The 18,563-nt window shown below is 51.4% G+C and overlaps 1 protein-coding gene across 5 annotated transcripts in view; it reads left to right on the top strand.

Annotated features, from left to right (window-relative positions):
• The window catches only part of DHRS7B (dehydrogenase/reductase 7B), a 39,158-nt gene that overhangs the window by 10,190 nt on the left and 10,405 nt on the right, over positions 1 to 18,563 (top strand). For 4 of the 5 annotated variants that reach the window (XM_055082301.1, XM_028483770.2, XM_028483772.2 and 1 more), the window contains exons 2-3: positions 13,656 to 13,834; positions 18,434 to 18,543. In XM_055082301.1, coding sequence (XP_054938276.1) covers positions 13,656 to 13,834; positions 18,434 to 18,543 — 289 coding nt within the window. Of the gene's footprint in view, positions 1 to 6,841; positions 13,550 to 13,655; positions 13,835 to 18,433; positions 18,544 to 18,563 lie in introns of those variants that run through there. The other variant, XM_028483769.2, reaches the window with a different exon arrangement.

Here is an 18,563-nt window from a genome sequence, read left to right as displayed (position 1 = left end):
TGGCGCAGTGGTTGAGAATCCGCCTGCCGATGCAGGGGACGCGGGTTCGTGCCCCGGTCCGGGAAGATCCCACATGCCGCGGAGCGGCTAGGCCCGTGAGCCATGGCCGCTGAGCCTGCGCATCCGGAGCCTGTGCTCCACAACGGGAGAGGCCGCAACAGTGAGAGGCGCACGTACCACAAAAAAAAAATAATAAAAAAAAAAATAAAATAAAATTTTTCTTGAACCAATTTATCTAGTTTTTCTTTTGTTACCTGTGCGTTTATAGAGTCTTTTCCAAGAAAACATTACGAAATCCAATGTCATGAAGCTTTTGCCTATGTTTTCTTGTAAGAAACATGTTTTAGGTCTTACATTTAGATCCTTGATCCATTTTGAGTTAATTTTTGTATAAGGGTCCAATTTTGTTCTTTTGCTGGTGGATATCCAGTTTTTTAAAAAATTAAATTAAATTAAATTTTTTATTTTTTGGCTGTGCCATGTGGAATGTGGGATATTATTTTCCCAACCAGTGATCAAACCCATGCCCCATGCAGTGAAAGCACAGTCTTAACCACTGGACTGCTAGGTAAGTCACTGGATATCCAGTTTTCTTAGCATCATTTGTTTGAAAGACTATCTTTTCCCCATTGAATGGTTTTGACATTCCTGTCAAAAATTATTTGGCCATATATGCAAAGATTTATTTCTGGGCTCTCTGTTCCATTGGTCTATGTCTGTCTTTGTGCCAACACCACACTATTTTGATTACTCTAGCTTTTCTTTTTTTTTTTGTGTATGCGGGCCTTCCTCTGTTGTGGCCTCTCCCGTTGCGAAGCACAGGCTCCGGACGCGCAGGCTCAGCGGCCATGGCTCACGGGTCCAGCCGCTCCGCGGCATGTGGGATCCTCCCGGACCGGGGCGCGAACCCGGTTCCCCTGCATCGGCAGGCGGACGCGCAACCACTGAGCCACCAGGGAAGCCCCTACTCTAGCTTTATAGTAAGTTTTGGTATCAAGAAGTGGTTCTTCCAGCTTCTTTTTTCTTTTCCAAGATTCTTTTGACTATTCAGGGACCTTGAGATTCCATGTGAATTTTAGGATGAGTTTTTTCTCTTTCTGCAAAAGGCATTGTTGGGATTTTGATAGGGATTGAATTGAATCTGCAGGTTGCTTTGATTGGTATTGACATTTTAATAGTAGTAAGTGTTCCACTCCATGAACATGGGATGTATTTCCATTCATTTATGTCTTGTTTAATTTCTTTCCGCAATATTTTGCAGTTTTCATTGCACAAGTCTTTCTCCTTGGTTAAGTTAGTTCTTAAGTATTTAATTCTTTTAGTTGTTATTGTAAATTGAATTGTTTTTGCATGTATAGAGATACAACTGATTTTTTTGTATTGACTTTGTGTCCTGCTACTTTGCTGAATAAATTTATTCTAACACATTATAAACACATTTTTGTGGAGTCCTTAGGGTTTCCTACATACAAGATCATACCACCTGCAAACAGATAATTTTACTTCTTCGTTTCCAATTTAGATGCCTGTTATTTCTTTTTCTTTCCTAATTGCTCTGGCTAGAATTTTCAGTACTATGTCGAATAGAGGTGGTGAAAGTTGGCATCCTTGCTTTGTTCCTGATCTTGGAGGAAAAGCTTTCAGTCTTTTACCATTGAGTCTGATGTTTGATGTAGGTTTTTAATGTATGGCTCTTACTGTGTTGAGTAGTTTCCTTGTATTCCTATTTGTTGAGTGCTTTTATCATGAAAGGGTGTTAAACTTTATCAGATGCTTTTTCTGCGTCAATTGAGTTGATCGTGTGGTTTTTTCCTTCAGTTGATGTGGCATATTGTTGATCATTTTCATATGTTGTAGGATCCTTGCATTCCAGGAACAAATCCCACATGGTCAGGATGTATAATCCTTTTACTATGCTGCTAAATTCAGTTTGTTAGTTTTTTTTTGTTGAGGAGTTTGGTGTCACTCTTCAAAAGGGATATTGTTCTGTAGTTTTCTTACAAGTGTTTTTTCTTGATATCAGGGTAATGCTGGTCTCATGGAATGGGTTAGAAAGTGTTCTCTCCTACAATGGAGGAGTCACTAGGGCTGCCCTGGGCCGGTTGTGTGCTGTGTGGCCAGCACACCAGCTTGGGTGGTTTTGATTTTGAATCAAAGCTTCAGGTGAGGCTCATCCTCTAGACAGGCCACCTTATCACAATTCCAGTCGTTTAATTTTTGTGTTTCTTTGTTTATCGCCACTGTCTGTCTAGGCAGTGAGCTTCATGAGGTCAGAACCCACGTGTCCTTGGTCCATCGCCCTGCAACCCCGGCCCCGCCAGCACCCGGTGTGTATGGCGCCTCATGTGCTTTAGGTGAACAGGTGAGCCGGAGCCATCCTGGAGATGAGAGGATGCTCAGCATGTGAGATGTGGATGTAAAGTAGGGAGCTTGGTCTTTTTATGAAACTCCGTTAACGCTGCCTGTCTGGGGACTTACCTGGTGGTCCAGTGGTTAAAACTCCATGCTTCCAATGAAGGGGGTGCAGGTTTGATCCCTGGTCAGGAAACGAAGATCCCACATGCCGCATGGTGCAGCCAAAAAAACCCAGCTCCCTGCCTGGCTGCCTTTGCTCAGTTCCTGTCCGAAATCCTCTCTGGAAATGCTTTATTGCTTTTTTTCAGTTAGCTTATGAGTCAGCAGGACCTTAGCATTTACAAAGTGCTTCCCATGTGGCTTCTCATTGGAATATATAATCACCCCCATTTTGAAGTTAGGACACTTAATTGCAGAGAATAAATCTGCTTGCGTCACACAGTAGGGACATGACAGGGTGAACTTGAACCCTGCTCCCCAGTGCCAACTTGGTGCTTTTTCTGCTTTACACCCACAGTGAGCGCCTTGTGTGGTTTCCGTCGAGGGGTCTGGGCCTCTTGTGTGCTCTGGGAAAGAGGGCAAGATCACTCAGGCATCTTCCAGTAATACTAAATTCATTTTATAAAGCACGTTAGAAACCAAAATTGTGGGACTTCCCTGGTGGCACAGTGGTTGAGAGTCCACTTGGCAATGCAGGGGACACGGGTTCGAGCCCTGGTCCAGGAAGATCCCACATGCCGCGGAGCAGCTAAGCCCTTGCGCCACAACTACTGAGCCTGAGCTCTAGAGCCCACAAGCCACAACTATTGAGCCCGCGAGCCACAACTACTGAAGCCCGCGTGCTTAGAGCCCGTGCTCCGTAATAAGAGAAGCCACTGCAATGAGAAGCCCGTGCACCACAATGAAGAGTAGCCCCCGCTCGCCACAACTAGAAAAAGCCTGTATGCAGCAACAAAGACCCAACACAGCCAATAATAAATAGTAAACTAAAAAAAAAAAAAAAATTGTTTTTTGTGGCAGGGTGTCTAGATAGCTATCATAAGTGCTGTTTTTAAAAACTGAACAAAGACTTTGGCCCGTAATAACCGGTTAGCCTCCAGCACCCTGTCCTCGTGTCAGGAACCCGTGCTGCGGGGTCTGGAGCTGTGCTCGGCACCTCTCATCCCACCCTCCCAGGCTGGGCATGCTGTGCAGCGGGGGCCCAGCATCTTTCTGGAGAGCAGTGCTCGCTTCTCCAGGACTGGGTGCTCAGGACCTGGTCTGAAATACTCGCAGGCCTTCCTTTTGGTTCTATCTTCACTAATGCCAGCCTGCACTCCTTTAAACTGGGGGCCCTAAGGCTGGCATCCCAAAATACACCCCATAGACCACTCGTTCATGGCTCATTCCAGCATTCCAGGGAGGGCCTGCTGACCTGAAGGTATCCTCTGGCCTCTGGTCCAAGTTACTCTGCCCTGGGTCAAAAGACCAGAGTAGACATGGGTGCCGGGAACTGCCACTGGTGAAGTATCTGCTGTCTGAGGAAGGATGCTATCTTTTCTTTTCAGTCAGAGACGGCCTTAGCGGCTGCTTCTCATACGCTTGAGACCAAGAAAGAGTGGCTTTACTCTGCTTTTACTGTCTGAAATTAGATACGTATTTTCAGATATGGGTCATAAGCGTGACCTGTAGCTTACGTCACCTTTAGTAGAACAGCTGGCTGTCAGCGCTAACACACAAGAGTGGATGTGGGCTGTGGGAACCGAGCCTGACTGCTTTTGCTGCCAAGCCCCTCCTTGCCGTGGCCTCGGTGTCCTGCCGTCCAGTTGGAACCCCTCTCTGCCCTTTAGCCTGATTTTCTTGTGCATAACATGGCAACTTATTTCATGACTAATCCTTCCAGACCTGAACTCATTATCATTTTAAAAAATTAATTAATTAATTAATTAATTAATTATATCTTTGGCTGCGCTGGGTCTTCGTTGCTGTGTGCGGGCTTTCTCTAGTTGTAGTGAGCGGGTGCTACTCTTGGTTGCGGTGCGCGGGCTTCTCATTGCGGTGGCTTCTCTTGTTGCGGAGCATGGGCTCTAGGGGCATGGGCTTCAGTAGTTGTGGCACACAGGCTCAGTAGTTGTGGCTCGCGGGCTCTAGAGCGCAGGCTCAATAGTTGTGGCTCGCGGGCTCTAGAGCGCAGGCTCAGTAGTTGTGGCGCATGGGCTTAGTTGCTCCGCGGCACGTGGTATCTTCCTGGACCAGGGCTCGAACCCGTGTCCCCTGCATTGGCAGGCAGATTCTTAACCACTGTGCTACCAGGGAAGTCCCTCATTATCATTTTTCACTTTGGAGGGTTTTCAGATCCCCTCCTTTGATTTTCAGATGTAGCTCTTAATGGTTTAATTTCTATGTGTGGTTTCTGAGTAGATAGATTCTAACAACTTGTTTTTATTGACGGTTCAATTTATTTTTGTAACTGAGAGAAGAAAGGAATCTTAGGAACAGATTCCATCTGTGAAATGCAATGTAGAATTTTGGCTAAAGGGTGGAGAATGGAACAGATGGCATAAGAGGTGATGGGCCTCCTCCGAGTTGGTTTCTCGGTGACGGTCTTGTTACTAGTTTGAGGTTCCGAAAGCCTCAGTAGAAAGTAGGAGAGCAGTGCAGACCCACAAACTTTCCGGCCGCCTGGTCCAAGTAACAGGCACCTGTGAAGGTGCTCTTCCACCTTCACACTCTTTTTTTTTTTTTTGGCGGTATGCGGGCCTCTCACTGTTGTGGCCTCTCCCGTTGCGGAGCACAGGCTCCGGACGCGCAGGCTCAGCGGCCATGGCTCACGGGCCCAGCCGCTCCGCGGCACGTGGGACCTTCCCGGACCGGGGCACGAACCCGCGTCCCCTGCATCGGCAGGCGGACTCTCAACCACTGCGCCACCAGGGAAGCTCCTTCACACTTGACTTAGGTCTGGAGCTCCGTTGTGTGTGCTGCGAGAAAACACAAGCAGACACCTGGGCTGGTGACTTCCTCTCTCTCGTCACTTCCTGTGTGGGGAGTGAGTGGGCATGGCTGGTGCGGGTGGGCGGAGCCTGCCTCCCCTCTCTCCACGTGTCTGTCCTGCTTTTGGCTCTGGCTCACAGCACTGCTGGGCTGATTGTCCCTCTGTGCTGTAAGCTCATCTCCAAATGCTGGGAATCGTGAGCAAGATTTTTTTCCCCACTCCCTTTTTTTTTTACCACCAGTCTTGTCTTCCAGTTATATCTGAAACTAGCAGTTTTAAGAAGCATTTTGGTATAAAATGCAAAATTTATAAGCATGTTATATGCCATTTTCAAAAAAAACCAGGCCCCTTTTGACCTTGTTTTACATAGGAGATTTATTTCCTGATCTGGAAATGTGGCCAGCCAAGACTTAGTTCCTTTCTTCCACTTGGGAGCTGTCCCTTTTGCTCAGAGAAGGCCCCCTGACACCACAGCAAGTCAGTGGGTCTGAGTTACTTCTTTGTCTAGCTCTCTTGGCCATCATAACTGCTGAGGGTGAGACAGGAAGGAGTTGGCACGGCTACCTCTGAGAGTCTGGGAGACCCAGGGCCCGTCGGTGTGGCCGTGTGTGCTGCAGAGCAGAAGGACAGGTGGGGGAGCTTTAAGAATTGGAAAAACTCCCCCAAAGAGTTGCGATTGTCTGTATTAGCAGCTCCACCCGGCCAGGGGAGTTACGCTGAAGTTGAACCTGACTCTAAAATGTGTGGCTTGCTCCGGGATGTCTTTTCCCACCATCATCCTGAGTTACTGGGCAAAGCTGCACTGGTTTATAGTTTACGTTCTGGTTCTGTGAGAACTTGCCAGACTGAATGCAGATGCACTCTCCTTGCAGAAAGTGGGCTGAGGATGGACCCCCTTAACCTGGTGCCGTATTTGCCTCGGGCAGAGTGGTCCCTGGGGCCAGGAGGCCAAGGCTGGCTTGCGATGTTGGGTCAGGTGCTCAAGGAATACCAGACGTGTACAAGACGGTGTGTGGTTTCTCTCTTTTCTTCACGTCAAGGGTTGCCGGCTTGGGCTTTGAACAGGTGCATGGAGCTGTGGTTGTCTCAGTGGGGCGCCTTGCTGGGTGGGGTTATCTTCATCCTGTTCCTCCCCTGGGTATGAGAAAGGGCTGGACAGGACATTGTGGCCCTTGTCTGCTCTCTCTTTGCTGTGTTGGCCTCCGTGACTGTTGTCTTGGCCGCATTTTGTTTGTTTCTTTCTTTTTTATTTTTTTTTTAAGCTTATTGAATTGTAGTTGGCTTACAATGTTGTGTTAACTTCTGCTGTGCAGTAAAGTGACTCAGTTATAGATACACATATTGTTTTTCTTACTCTTTTCCATTATGGTTTATCACAGGATATTGAATACAGTTCCCTGTGCCATACAGTAGGACCTTGTTATTTATCCATCCTATATATACTAGCTTTCATCTGCTAATCCCAAACTCCCACTCCTCCCCTCCCCGCCCCTTCCTCCCTCTTGGCAACCACAAGTCTGTTCTCTGTATCTGTGAGTCTGTTTCGTAGATATGTTCATTTGTGTCGTATTTTAGGTTCTACATATAAGTGATATCATAAGGGTATTTGTTTTCCTTTTTCTGACTTACTTCACTTAGTATGATAATCTCTAGGTCTGTCCATGTTGCTGCAGATGACATTATTTCATTCTTTTTTACGGCTGAGTAACATTCCACTTTGTGTGTGTACGTGGGTGTGTGTGTGTGTGTGTGTGTACGTGTGTGTGTACACCACATCTTCTTCATCCATTCGTCCGTCGATGGACATTTAGGTTGTTTCCACGTCCTGGCTATTGTAAATAGTGCTGCTATGAACATAGGAGTGCACGTATCTTTTCAACTTATAGTTTTGTCTGGGTATATGCCTAGGAGTGAGATTGCTGGATCATGTGGTAGCTCTATTTTTAGTTTTTTGAGAAACCCCCATACTGTTATTCGTAGTGGCTGCCAATTTACATTCCCACCAACAGTGTAAGAGGGTTCCCTTTTTTCCCTCACCCTCTCCAATATTTATTATTTGTATACTTTTTAATGATGGCCATTCTGACCAGAGTGAGCTGGTACCTCATTGTCGTTTTCATTTGCATTTCTCTAATAATTAGCAATGATGAGCATCTTCCCATGTGCCTCTTGGCCATCTGTATGTCTTCTTTGGAGAAATGTCTATTTAGGTCTTCTGCCCATTTGTCGATTGGGTTGTTTGTTTTTTTGTTACTGAGTTGTATGAGCTGTTTGTATATTTTGGAAATTAAGTCCTTGTTGGTCACATCATTTGCAAATATTTTGTCCCAGTCTTTTCATTTTGTTTATGGTTTCCTTTGCTGTGCAAAAGCTTATAAGCTTGATTCGATCCCATTTGTTTATTTTTGCTTTTATTTCTATTGCTTTGGGATACTGACCTAAGAAAATGGTACAATTTATGTCAGAGAATGTTTTGCTTATGTTCCCTTCTAGGAGTTGTATGGTGTCATGTCTGATATTTAAGTCTTTATAGCCATTTCGAGTTTATTTTTGTGTATGGTGTGAGAGTGTGTTCTAACGTCATTGATTTACATAAGGTTGTCCCAACTTTTCCAACACCACTTGCTGAAGAGACTGTTTTTTTCCCTGTGTATGTTGTTGCCTCCTTTGTCGAAGATTAATTATCCATAGGTCTGTGGGTTTATTTGTGGGCTCTCTATTATGTTCCACTGATCCATATGTCTGTTTTTGTGCCAATACCACACTGTTGTGATTGCTGTAGCTTTGTAGCATTGTCTGAAGTCTGGGAGGGTTATGCCTACTGCTTGGTTCTTTTTCTTCAGGGTTTCTTTGGCAATTTTGTGTCTTTTATGGGTCCATATAAGTTTTAGGATTATTTGTTTTAGTTCTGTGAAAAATGTCATGAGTAATTTGATAAGGAAAGCATTAAGTATGTATATTGCTTTGGGTAGTATGGCGATTTTAACAATATTCATTCTCCCAGTCGAAGAGCATAGGATGTCTTTCCATTTCTTTGAATCATCTTCAGTTTCCTTTATTAATGTTTTGTAGTTCTCAGCATATAAGTCTTTCACCTCCTTGGTGAGTTTTATTCTTAAGTATTTTATTATTATTTTTGTTTTAATGGGATTTTAAAAGGGATTGGTTGTTTACATTCCCTTCCTGTTATCTCATTGATGGTGTAAAGCAATGCAACCAATTTCTGTATATTAATCTTGTATCCTGCTACTTTGCTGAATTTGTTTATCAGTTCTAGTATTTTTTGTGTGGAGTCTTTAGGGATTTCTATTGGGTTGGCCAAAAAGTTCGTTCGGGTTTGTCCATAACATGAAAAACCCGAATGAACTTTCTGGCCAACCCAGTATATATAGTATCATGTCATTTGCATATAATGACAATTTTATCTCTTCCCTACCAGTTTTTTTAAAAAAATATTTATTTATTTACTTGGTTGCACTCAGTCTTAGTTGCAGCAGGCAGGCTTCTTAGTTGTGGCTTGCAGGCTCCTTAGTTGTGGCATGTGAACTCTTAGTTGCAGCATGCATGTGGGATCTAGTTCCCTGACCAGGGATCGAACCCAGGCCCCCTGCGTTGGGAGCACAGTCTTATCCACTGTGACACTGGGGAAGACCCTCTTCCCTACCAATTTGAATACCTTTTATTTCTTTTTTTAAAAAAAATATTTATTTATTTATTTTGACTGCACTGGGTCTTAGTTGCAGCATGCAGGATCTTCGTTGCGGCATGTGGGATCTTTAGTTACGGCATGCAGACTCTTAGTTGTGGCATGCGGGATCTAGTTCCCTGACCAGGGATCGAACCCAGGCCCCCTGCATTGGGAGCATGGAGTCGTAGCCACTGGACCACCAGGGAAGTCCCTTTTATTTCTTTTTCTTGTCTGATTGCTGTGGCTAGGACTTCCAATACTGTGTTGAAGAGAAGTGGTGAGAGTGGGCATCCTCGTCTTGTTTCAGATTTTAGCGAGAAGGCTTTCAGCTTTTCACCATTGAGTATTATATTGGCTGTGGGTTTGTCATAAATAACTTTTATTATGTTGAGATATGTTCCCTGTATACCCACTTTGGTAAGAGTTTTTATCATGAATGGATTTGGAATTTTATCAAATGCTTTTTCTGCATCTGTTGAGATGATCATGTGGTTTTTGTCTTGTTTTGTTGTTGATGTGGTGTATCACATTGATTGATTTGCATATGTTGAACCATCCTTGTGACCCTGGGATGAAACCAACCTGGTCCTGGTGTATGATCTTTTTTATGTACTGTTGGATTCGGTTTGCTGATACCTTGTTGAGGATTTTTGCATCTATATTCATCAAAGATGTTGGCCTATAATTTTCTTTTTTCATAGTATCTTTGTCTGGTTTTGGTATCAGGGTGCTTGTGGCTTTATAGAATGTCTTTGGGAGTATTTCTTCTTCTTCAGCCTTTTGGAAGAGTTTGAGTAGGATCAGTATAAGTTCTTCCTTGTATGTTTGGTAGAATTTACCTGTGAAGCCATCTGGCCCTGGACTTTGTTTGTAGGGAGTTTTGTTTGTTTGTTTTTACAGATTTTATTTCACTTACAGTGATCGGTCTGTTCAAATTATCTATTTCTTCTTGATTCAGTTTTGGTGGGCTGTATGTTTCTAGAAAGTTGTCCATTTCTTCTAGGTTGTCAAATTTATTGGCATATAATTGTTCATAGTATTCTTTCATGGTTTTTTTGTGTTTCTGTGGTATCAGTTGTGATTTCTCCTCTTTCATTTCATATTTTGTTTATTTGGGTCTTCTCTCTTTCCTTCTTAGGGAGCCCGGCCATTGGTGTGTTAATTTTTGTTTACCCTTTCAAAGAACCAGCTCTGGGTTTTATTGATTTTTTTTCTGCTTTTAAAAAATCTCTATTTTATTTATTTTTCTCTCTGATCTTTATTATCTCCTTCTTTCTGCTGACTTTAGGTTTTCTGTGGCCACATTTCATTTTCTTTCTTTTTTTCTTTTTCTTGGCCATGCCGTGCGGCTTGTGGGATTTTAGTTTCCCAACTAGGGATCGAACCTGGGCCCTTGGCACTGAGAGCATGGAGTCCTAAACCACTGGACCATCAGGGAATTCCCATGTTTGGCCACATCTTCTGTTACAAAACTTGGGATATGGGATTCTGATTCCTGACAAAGTTGGGTCTCTTTCTTCCTAGTTGTTCGTTTAATTAAACCAGAGGGCTTATGAAGCCATAAAAATTAAATTATAGTGAACTATATGTTTAATGAGTTTGCTTTACATCATAAACCAGGGCCCCTTTCAGACAACCTTGGAAATCCGACTGCTGGCTTTCAGTTAGTGATGGGTCGTGATGATGCTGGTGCCAGCCGTGTTTACTGAGCTCTCACCCTGAGCCAGGGACTGCACACACACTTCTATGTGTTAATTCATCAGACCACAACAAACCTTGTTTTTTTGTTTTTTTTTGTTTTTAATTTATTTTTGATTGTGTTGGGTCTTCGTTGCTGTGAGCAGGCTTTCCCTAGTTGCAGTGAGCAGGGGCTACTCTTCGTTGCAGTGCGCAGGCTTCTTCTCATTGCAGTGGCTTCTCTTGTTGCGGAACACAGGCTCTAGGCACGTGGGCTTCAGTAGTTGTGGCTCGCGGGCTCAGCAGTTGTGGCTCGCGGGCTCTAGAGCGCAGGCTCAGTAGTTGTGGCTCGCGGGCTCTAGAGCGCAGGCTCAGTAGTTGTGGCGCATGGCCTTAGTTGCTCTGCGGCATGTGGGATCTTCCCGGACCAGGGCTCCAACCCGTGTCCCCTGCACTGGCAGGCAGGTTCTTAACCACTGCGCCACCAGGGAAGTCCAACGAACCTGTTTTACAGACAGAGTTGCCGAGGCCTCAGCGGTGCAGCCCTGACCCAGGCTGGTGAGTGGCTGAGCCAGGAGGTGAACCCGGCCGGGAGGCGAGGTCTCATCTTTGCAGCCCCTGTGCTGCCACTGCCATTAGTTGGTGTTTTCCAGGTGGTCTCTGAAACCTCTGAATTTTTAGAGGCAACAGGGCTGCGTATTGGTGCTTGACCCCTTGTAGCCTTCAGTGAAGTTCTGGCTTAGCCCCAGGTTATGGGTCTGAGACAGGCAGACTCCACAGGGCTGTGGTCTCCATGGGCCTGTGTCCACCCACAGACCCAGAGGCTGAGCCGGTTGTCCTTTCCTGAGCGGTGTCCCCACCTCCCTGGGCTTCCTGGGCATTGTCTGGGCCCTGGGTGATTTGAGCCAAGCTGGGTGGTCCACCTTGGGACCTACCTGGTATCAGGATCTGGGATTGCCCTGGGGATAAAGCTCTTCCCGCACAGCTGTCCCGCTGGGCTGAAATGTACCCCACAGCCTGCCGTCTTCAGGGGCTGTGCCCTGTGAAGGCCCCCAGGCGGCACCCACAGACCCACGGAGTGGCGGAGGTGCTCCTGCCTGCTCTAACCCTCTCTGAGCACTACCAGGTGCCAAACAAAGGATCTTTGTTTTTGTTTTTGGTTTTTTGATCAATTAATTAATTTGGCTGCGTCGGGTCTTAGATGCGGCATGCGGGATCTTCCTTGCGGCACGTGGGCTTCTCTCTAGTTGTAGTGCACAGGCTTCAGGGTGCGTGGGCTCAGTAGTTGTGGCACACGGGCTCTCTAGTTGTGGTGCACGGGCTCTAGAGCGCAGGCTTAGCTGCCCCACGGCATGTGGGATCTTAGTTCTCTGACCAGGGATCGAACTCGTGTCCCCTGCTTTGGAAGGCGGACTCTTAACCACTGGACCACCAGGGAAGTCCCCAAACAAAGGATCTTTGGGTCCTCACCTCTCCCCTGGGACTCGGCCCTGCCTGAACGTCCAGTTGAGTTGAGGGCAGGGGTTGGTGCCAGTAGTACCCGGGTAACGAGCTTGGCACTTCAGAATCCACTTGGATTGCCAGGGCATCCGCGTGTGGGCTTGGCACAGTGTAGGGCAAGAGGGAAATGTGTGCACTTAGCAGACAGTAGCTGGCGTCTTTCAGAAGTACATGAAGTGGAGGTTGATAGGAAAGAGTCATTTTTGCAGATGTTCGTCCAAGGATGTTAATTTTTCATAGTGATCAAGAATTTGGGTGTATTTGGAAAGGGAGGTGAAAAATTAAGCTAAATACTGAACTAGCTTAGTTGACAGTTCAAACCGGAGAAGAACCTTTTAGCTTAGATCGAGAGGCCCCCTCCCAAACCTGGGCTTCAGAGTCAAAGCAGCTCAGGGCACAGGCGGATCCGTGCTGGGATCTGTGTGTTCTTGGCTTCATGGTATCCACAGAGTGGGTGCTGTCTTGGGAAGGGAGCAGAGATATGTTTTTAAATATGCGGAGTCGAGGGCTTGGGAGGTGGGCGAGGGCTTTACTCAGTCACCGCAGCGTGATGAGTGACCGGAGGCTGCAGGCTTGTTGGCGGGAGCTGTGCGCTTACTTCCCAGTGCCTTCCTCCCCTGGAAGCTGACGAGCTCCTCACATCGTAGTCCTGGAGGGCCCGGGCGGGCATCGCAAGGCGGCATGCGTGGGGCTGCTCCCCGTAGCTCCTCCTCAACGTTCCTTTAACCCCGTGTCTCCCCTCTTGGCTGCTGCTCTGGGCCCAGGGGCGTGGAGGCTGGGAATGAGGAAGGGAGGGGCAGTTGTAGAAGAAACGGATGTTTCCTAAGCACGGACCCCGCATGGTAGCGCTCACCACGCTCCCGCGGGCTCCTGATTGGTCAGGCTGACGCAGCTCGCCAGTGGCACTTGGTGGGCACAGGCCACAGTGCAGCAGGGCCTCCGCTCCACCGCCTGAGTCTGCGCCACTTGGCAGAGGGCTGCCTGCCCTGCCGTGAGTGCCGCAGGCATCCGGGGGCCTGTGGCCATGGAGGAGACTGTCCAGGGAGGGGTGTAAGGACCGATCGGTATGGCTCCTTTTTCCTTTTAAACAAAGTTTTAAGAAAAACTTTTCTAGTTTCACAAATACCAGGAATTGAAATTGATACTGGGTGATATTAAGTTCCTCAAAACAGCTTTCTGCAGGAGACTTGGGGCCTCCTTGACACACTTCAGGAGCTGGTCCTCAGCCTGCCCGGGTGACACGCGTCTGCGCCCTGCCACCCGCTCGTGTCCGTGCGGAGAGGAAACTGGTTCCACCACGCTGAACGGTCCACACGGGGCGCAGGGCCTGGGGAGACACTGACGGGCTCAGAGCTGAGGTCCGCACGGGAGATCTGGGCTCTGTGTCAGACTTGGGGGAGGAGGGTTGGTGAGTCCCTGGCGTCCTTCCACCTTGTCACTAATTTATCTGGTTGGTTCTTCCAGAAAGAGTCTGCTGAGGGCGAGGGTCATGGACCTCGTCACCTCCACGGCCATCCTGCCCCTGCTGTTGGGCTGCGTGGGCGTCTTCAGCCTCTTCAAGCTGCTGCAGTGGCTGCGCGCGAGAGCCTACGTCCGGAACGCCGTGGTGGTCGTTACCGGCGCCACGTCGGGCCTGGGCCGAGGTGGGTGGTGGGGCAGGGCTGGGGCGGGGGGGCAGCGGCGTGGGTGCAGACACGCGAGGCGGGCCGGCAGCCGGGCAGCACGGGCGGCGCTGCCCTTGGTCCGGATGGAGACGGAGAGCTTAAGCGCAGTGAGAGACGGCCCTGACCTTTGGCACCAGCGCCGGAGGCGGAAGCCAGGGAGGAGGCCGCGTGTGCACGTGGGCAGCCTCAGCGCCGGTCGGTGTGGAAACAGGCATTTGTATGTGGAGACTTGCAAAAATGGACACTAACTGACACTAACAAAACGTTCCTTTTCCTGGGTTCAGCGAGCATCCCAGGCTTACGGCTTTGGTGTCACCTCCAACTTGCCGTCCCCTCACGGGGCCGTGCCTCCAGCCGTGCCCTGGCACCTTGGCAGGTGGGGACAGGATCAGCGGGGCCTCAGCTGTTCCTCAGCTGGGTTCTCCAGTTGAGCTCAGGTCTAACCTAGTGACCGCGTGGAGCTTCTGGGTCCCAGGCCCACCCCGCGCGCCTCTGCCAACCGTGGCAGTGTACCAGGGCAGGTGCAGGTGTGTCAGCTTCCGCACATGCTCCGCGCCACCCCTGCACGCCCCCCGCGCTCACGCTCAGGTCCATGGAACGGGGCCGGGAGGCGCCCGGAGTTGGGGTACACCCAGCGCCCCTGCGTCTCCTCGCCGGTGAGAGTACAGCCAGTGTGGCCCTGGGCCCCGTGCCGGCCCCTAGGTCAGGTGCTGGGACAGACGGATGTGAGGCGGGGTCGCTTCCCTCTGGGAGCCCGTGGTCTGTGCAGAGAGGAAGGACTTCTCTCCGCGGGGCGCCCTTTCAGGACGGGTGTTCCCAGCGGGCCGGCATGGGAGGCACCGAGGTGCGCGCTGCCTTGGGCTCGTCTCCCTGAGTCCTCACGGCCGATGCTCAGAGAAGGTGTGACTTGCCCTGGGACTTGCGGGCAGGAGCGCGAAGCCAGGACTCAAGCCCTCGTCTTGTCCCCCTGGGGGAGGGGGCGGGGTGGGCCGTGAGCGGTACGGTCTCGCAGGGGCTGCTGGCGCTTGAGAGCTGCGGGAGCACAGGAGCAGACGGGGAGTGGCGTGCCGGCGGCCAGGGGACCTGCGCAGTCCTCGGGGAGCAGGGGCCCGTGCGGGCACCAGCACGGTGTTCAGCTGAGCTCTCGGGGGTGGCCCAGGGTGGGTCATCACACCTCCAGGCCCCAAGCCACAGCCGGGCCTCTGACCTTACTCAGCTGCTAATTATAGGGTGTCAGCAGCCGCTGCTCTACCACAGAGAGAGGCATTGTTTTAACGTCCCTGAAGTGTGTCTGGGGGTTGGCTGTGAGGGAAAGGCACGCTGCGGCGCCGACACGCACACGCGTGACGGAGATGCTGTTCTCTCTCCATCCGCGCTTCCTCCTGTGGCACCAGGGCCGGGAAGGGGGTGGAAGACACAAAGCCCGCGCGTCTGGGTGTGTCCGTGCTCTTCCCACCATCTCCTGGATTCCATCGGGGGGCCAGGAGGGCGTGTATCCCCCCCCCCGCTGTCTCAGTACAGACACCCCTCGGCGAGCGCCCAGGAGGCGTGGGGAGGAGACCCCAGCCACCCTCATGGCCCTGCCCGCCCTGTCGGCCGCCCTGGAGGCCTGGGTGACGTGCTGAGTGTTCGGACAGCTCTCGTGTGTCTCCTGGCTTGTTTTTGTGGACTGGCAGGACACTGGGCGAAGGGACACGTCTCGGCCCCGAGGCCAGGAGCCTAGTGGACTTACAAGCCGGTAGTGCTGGCGGCCTGGGGACCTGTTGGCAGCCCAAGATAAATGTATTCCTTTTTCTCTCCACCTTCCCGCCTCTGCATCAGCTTTTTCAAGAAAGGAAAGTGGAATTTTCTCAGCCTGTTGGCATTTCTGTCATTCTCTACACGAACTTGAATTTCCTCCCTTGGCTTTCCTTGGGAAGCGAAGCTTAAGCAGAACACGGGTGACCAGTTTCCAGAGCTGTTCAGACACTTGTGTGTCCCCCACCTTGGATCTTGGTGGCACCTGACTGAATGTCCATCGTGGTGGCCAGGTCGGGACAAAATGGGGTGAGGAAGCCAGCAGGGCTTCGGGAGTGATAGGAAACGGGCCTCAGGAGCACCTGCCCCCCACCCCACCCCCGAGGAGGCCCCGCAGGGCAGGTGGGATGGGGGCCGTGACCCAAGCAGACCCCGGGGCTGGAGAGGGGGCTGGGGCTCCGTCTGCGTTTGTACCCTCGGTCAGGGTGAGCGTCAAAGAAGACAACACCGCATGCCTGGAAGTGCACCGGTTTAGTTGACTTGAACCTCCTTCCAGAAAACTCCATCTGGGTCAGGCTGGGAGGCGCCGGCCCTGGGATAGCAAGTGAAGCTGCAGGAGGCGCCACGTCTGGAAAGAAGGCTTTGCCGCCAGGGAGCCTCCTCCCTCCTTCCCTGAGGGACACTGGCATTCTCCCCGCTTCGCTTTCGCTTTCGATGCGTGGGTGGGGGAAGGACCCCACCTGGACCCCAGAGCCTCCTCCCTTCCTGGATCCCTGACCCTCCGGTGGGCTCCTGGGGCCGGCCTTGCCCTCCTAGCAGCCCGCGGCACCAACACTCCGCTTGACCACCTGGCCCGAGACTCAGTCTGGGACCCGGGGGTGGCCGCGTGGTCAGCTGGGGCCACACACACCTGCTCTTGGGCGCCTGAGGGAGACTAGGCCTCTAGTGAGGACAGACTGTGCCCCTTTAAGCCCCACGTTTCCATTTTCACCAACAGCCAGCCTTTAGCACATTTTAAAAAGGCAGCTTAGAAACACACGCAGCCCTTGCGTAGCGCTCTCTGCGCGGTGGCGAGCGTGGCCGCTGTAACTCGCTCAGTCCTAGGGCTGCTGGCCTGCACCTACAGAAGAGGAAGGTGGGGACAAAGAAGTCGAAACTTCCCACATCACAGGGCCCGTCAGGGTTGGGAGTCTGGGTCGGACACAGGAAGTCTCGCTCATGTCCGTCCTCCCGACCGCAGGGCTGCGCTGCTCTCCGTGGGCTGTGAGCTTCGGGGCACTAAACGCTCGGCTCGGAGGCCCTCACCCCGGGCCTCCTCCCTCTCCCCGCCCCTCCCGTCGCGGCCTTGGGATTCACACGTGACCCTGGCTGGCCTGGTCCTAGTGATGCTGCCCCCACCAGGGCTGATCTGGTCCCTCCCAAGGATTTTGACACCAGAGCTTGGAGGGAACAGGCCAAGGGCACCCTTGTCTGGCCGGGGAGTGGTGTCCGCGGAACGCAGAGCTGTCTGCAGCCCGCCCCCATCTGGTGGGGAGGCCAGCTGGGAGTGAAGTGGGGAAGGGACCTGCCAGCCTTCGGGGAGCTTGAGTGCTGCTGCCAGTGCCCTGGCCACCACCACTCCTGTCCTCCGCAGCTGGACCATTCAGCTCCTTCCCTTAATTCTTGAGCTACCCTGGAGTCGTCCTGATAAATCCTCTCTTTGCTTTGCCCCGGGTGACCTGAGTCTCTCTTCTTGCCACCAGAGAATACTGACTGAGAGAGGCGCCCACATAGCTCTGGGCTCCCCCACCGTGGTCTTCGTGAGTTGTCACGTGGACGCTGTAGTGACTCAGAGGAACCCCCAGCAGGAGGGAACCTTTTAAAATGATACCACCCTTGGGCTTCCCTGGTGGCGCAGTGGTTAAGAATCCTCCTGCCGACGTAGGGGACACGCGTTCAGGCCCTGGTCCGGGAAGATCGCACATGCCGCGGAGCAACTAAGCCTGAGAGCCACAACTACGGAGCCCGCGTGCCACAACTACTGGAGCCCGTGCTCCGCACCAAGAGAAGCCACCGCCATGAGAAGCCCATGCACCGCAATGAAGAGTAGCCCCCGCTCGCCGCAACCAGAGAAAGCCCACGCGCGGCAACAAAGACCCAACACAGCCCAAAAAAAAAAAAAAAAAAAATGATGCCACCCTTAATGCCGCCCTGCTGCGTGGGCGCTCGGCATACTTCAGCTCCTTAACCTCCTCGTAAGGCTGTCAGCCTCCCCACGTTCTGTCCCCGCTGCGTGTGTCCACGAGCCCTCAGGCCTGTGTACTCTCAGGAGGAGCAGCCTGCAGGCTTCAGGCCTGGGGGGAGCCTCTCCACCCCTTCTCACCAGAGTCCTGTGTCCCCAGTGTGTCCCCAGAACCACAGAAGCAGCCCCGGCAGGCGTGTGCCTGCCGCGTTGAGGTGGCGGCACCCCCGAGCCGGCGCTGCCTGACCGTCGGGCACGTCCCTTGCCTCACTGAGCTCCTCGCCATGAAAGTGGGGATACTGCTCGCGGGGCGGAGCAGAGCTAAAGGTTATGCTGGGAAGTTCTGAGCCTGGTACCGAACAGTCTGTCCCCCAGCTGCTGCCTTCCTCCTGCCCGTGGACGTCTGTCACAGCCCCGAACGTGGGCTCCGCAGTGGTGACAGCAGAGTCCCCCGTGCCGGGTCCCCAACCCTGCCCTGCAGCCTTCCACGGCGGGCCGGTGCCGATGGCTGTGGAAGAAGTAGCCCCAGACCTGTGGTCTGGGGCTGGGGAGCTGGGAGCTGAGCTGACGGTGAAGGCCTGGGCCTCCCCAGCTGCCACGCTGCTTTCTTCTTCCTCTAGAATGTGCCAGAGTTTTCCATGCTGCCGGCGCTAAGCTGGTGCTCTGTGGCCGGAACGCCGAGGCCCTGGAGGAGCTCACCCGAGAACTTGCTGCCTCCCAGGCTACCAAGGTGAGCCCGGGGGTGGTTTT

Source organism: Physeter macrocephalus, unplaced genomic scaffold (assembly GCF_002837175.3).
Source record: "Physeter macrocephalus isolate SW-GA unplaced genomic scaffold, ASM283717v5 random_68, whole genome shotgun sequence".
Taxonomy (NCBI): domain Eukaryota; kingdom Metazoa; phylum Chordata; class Mammalia; order Artiodactyla; family Physeteridae; genus Physeter; species Physeter macrocephalus.
This window is presented reverse-complemented; position numbering and strand designations above follow the sequence as displayed.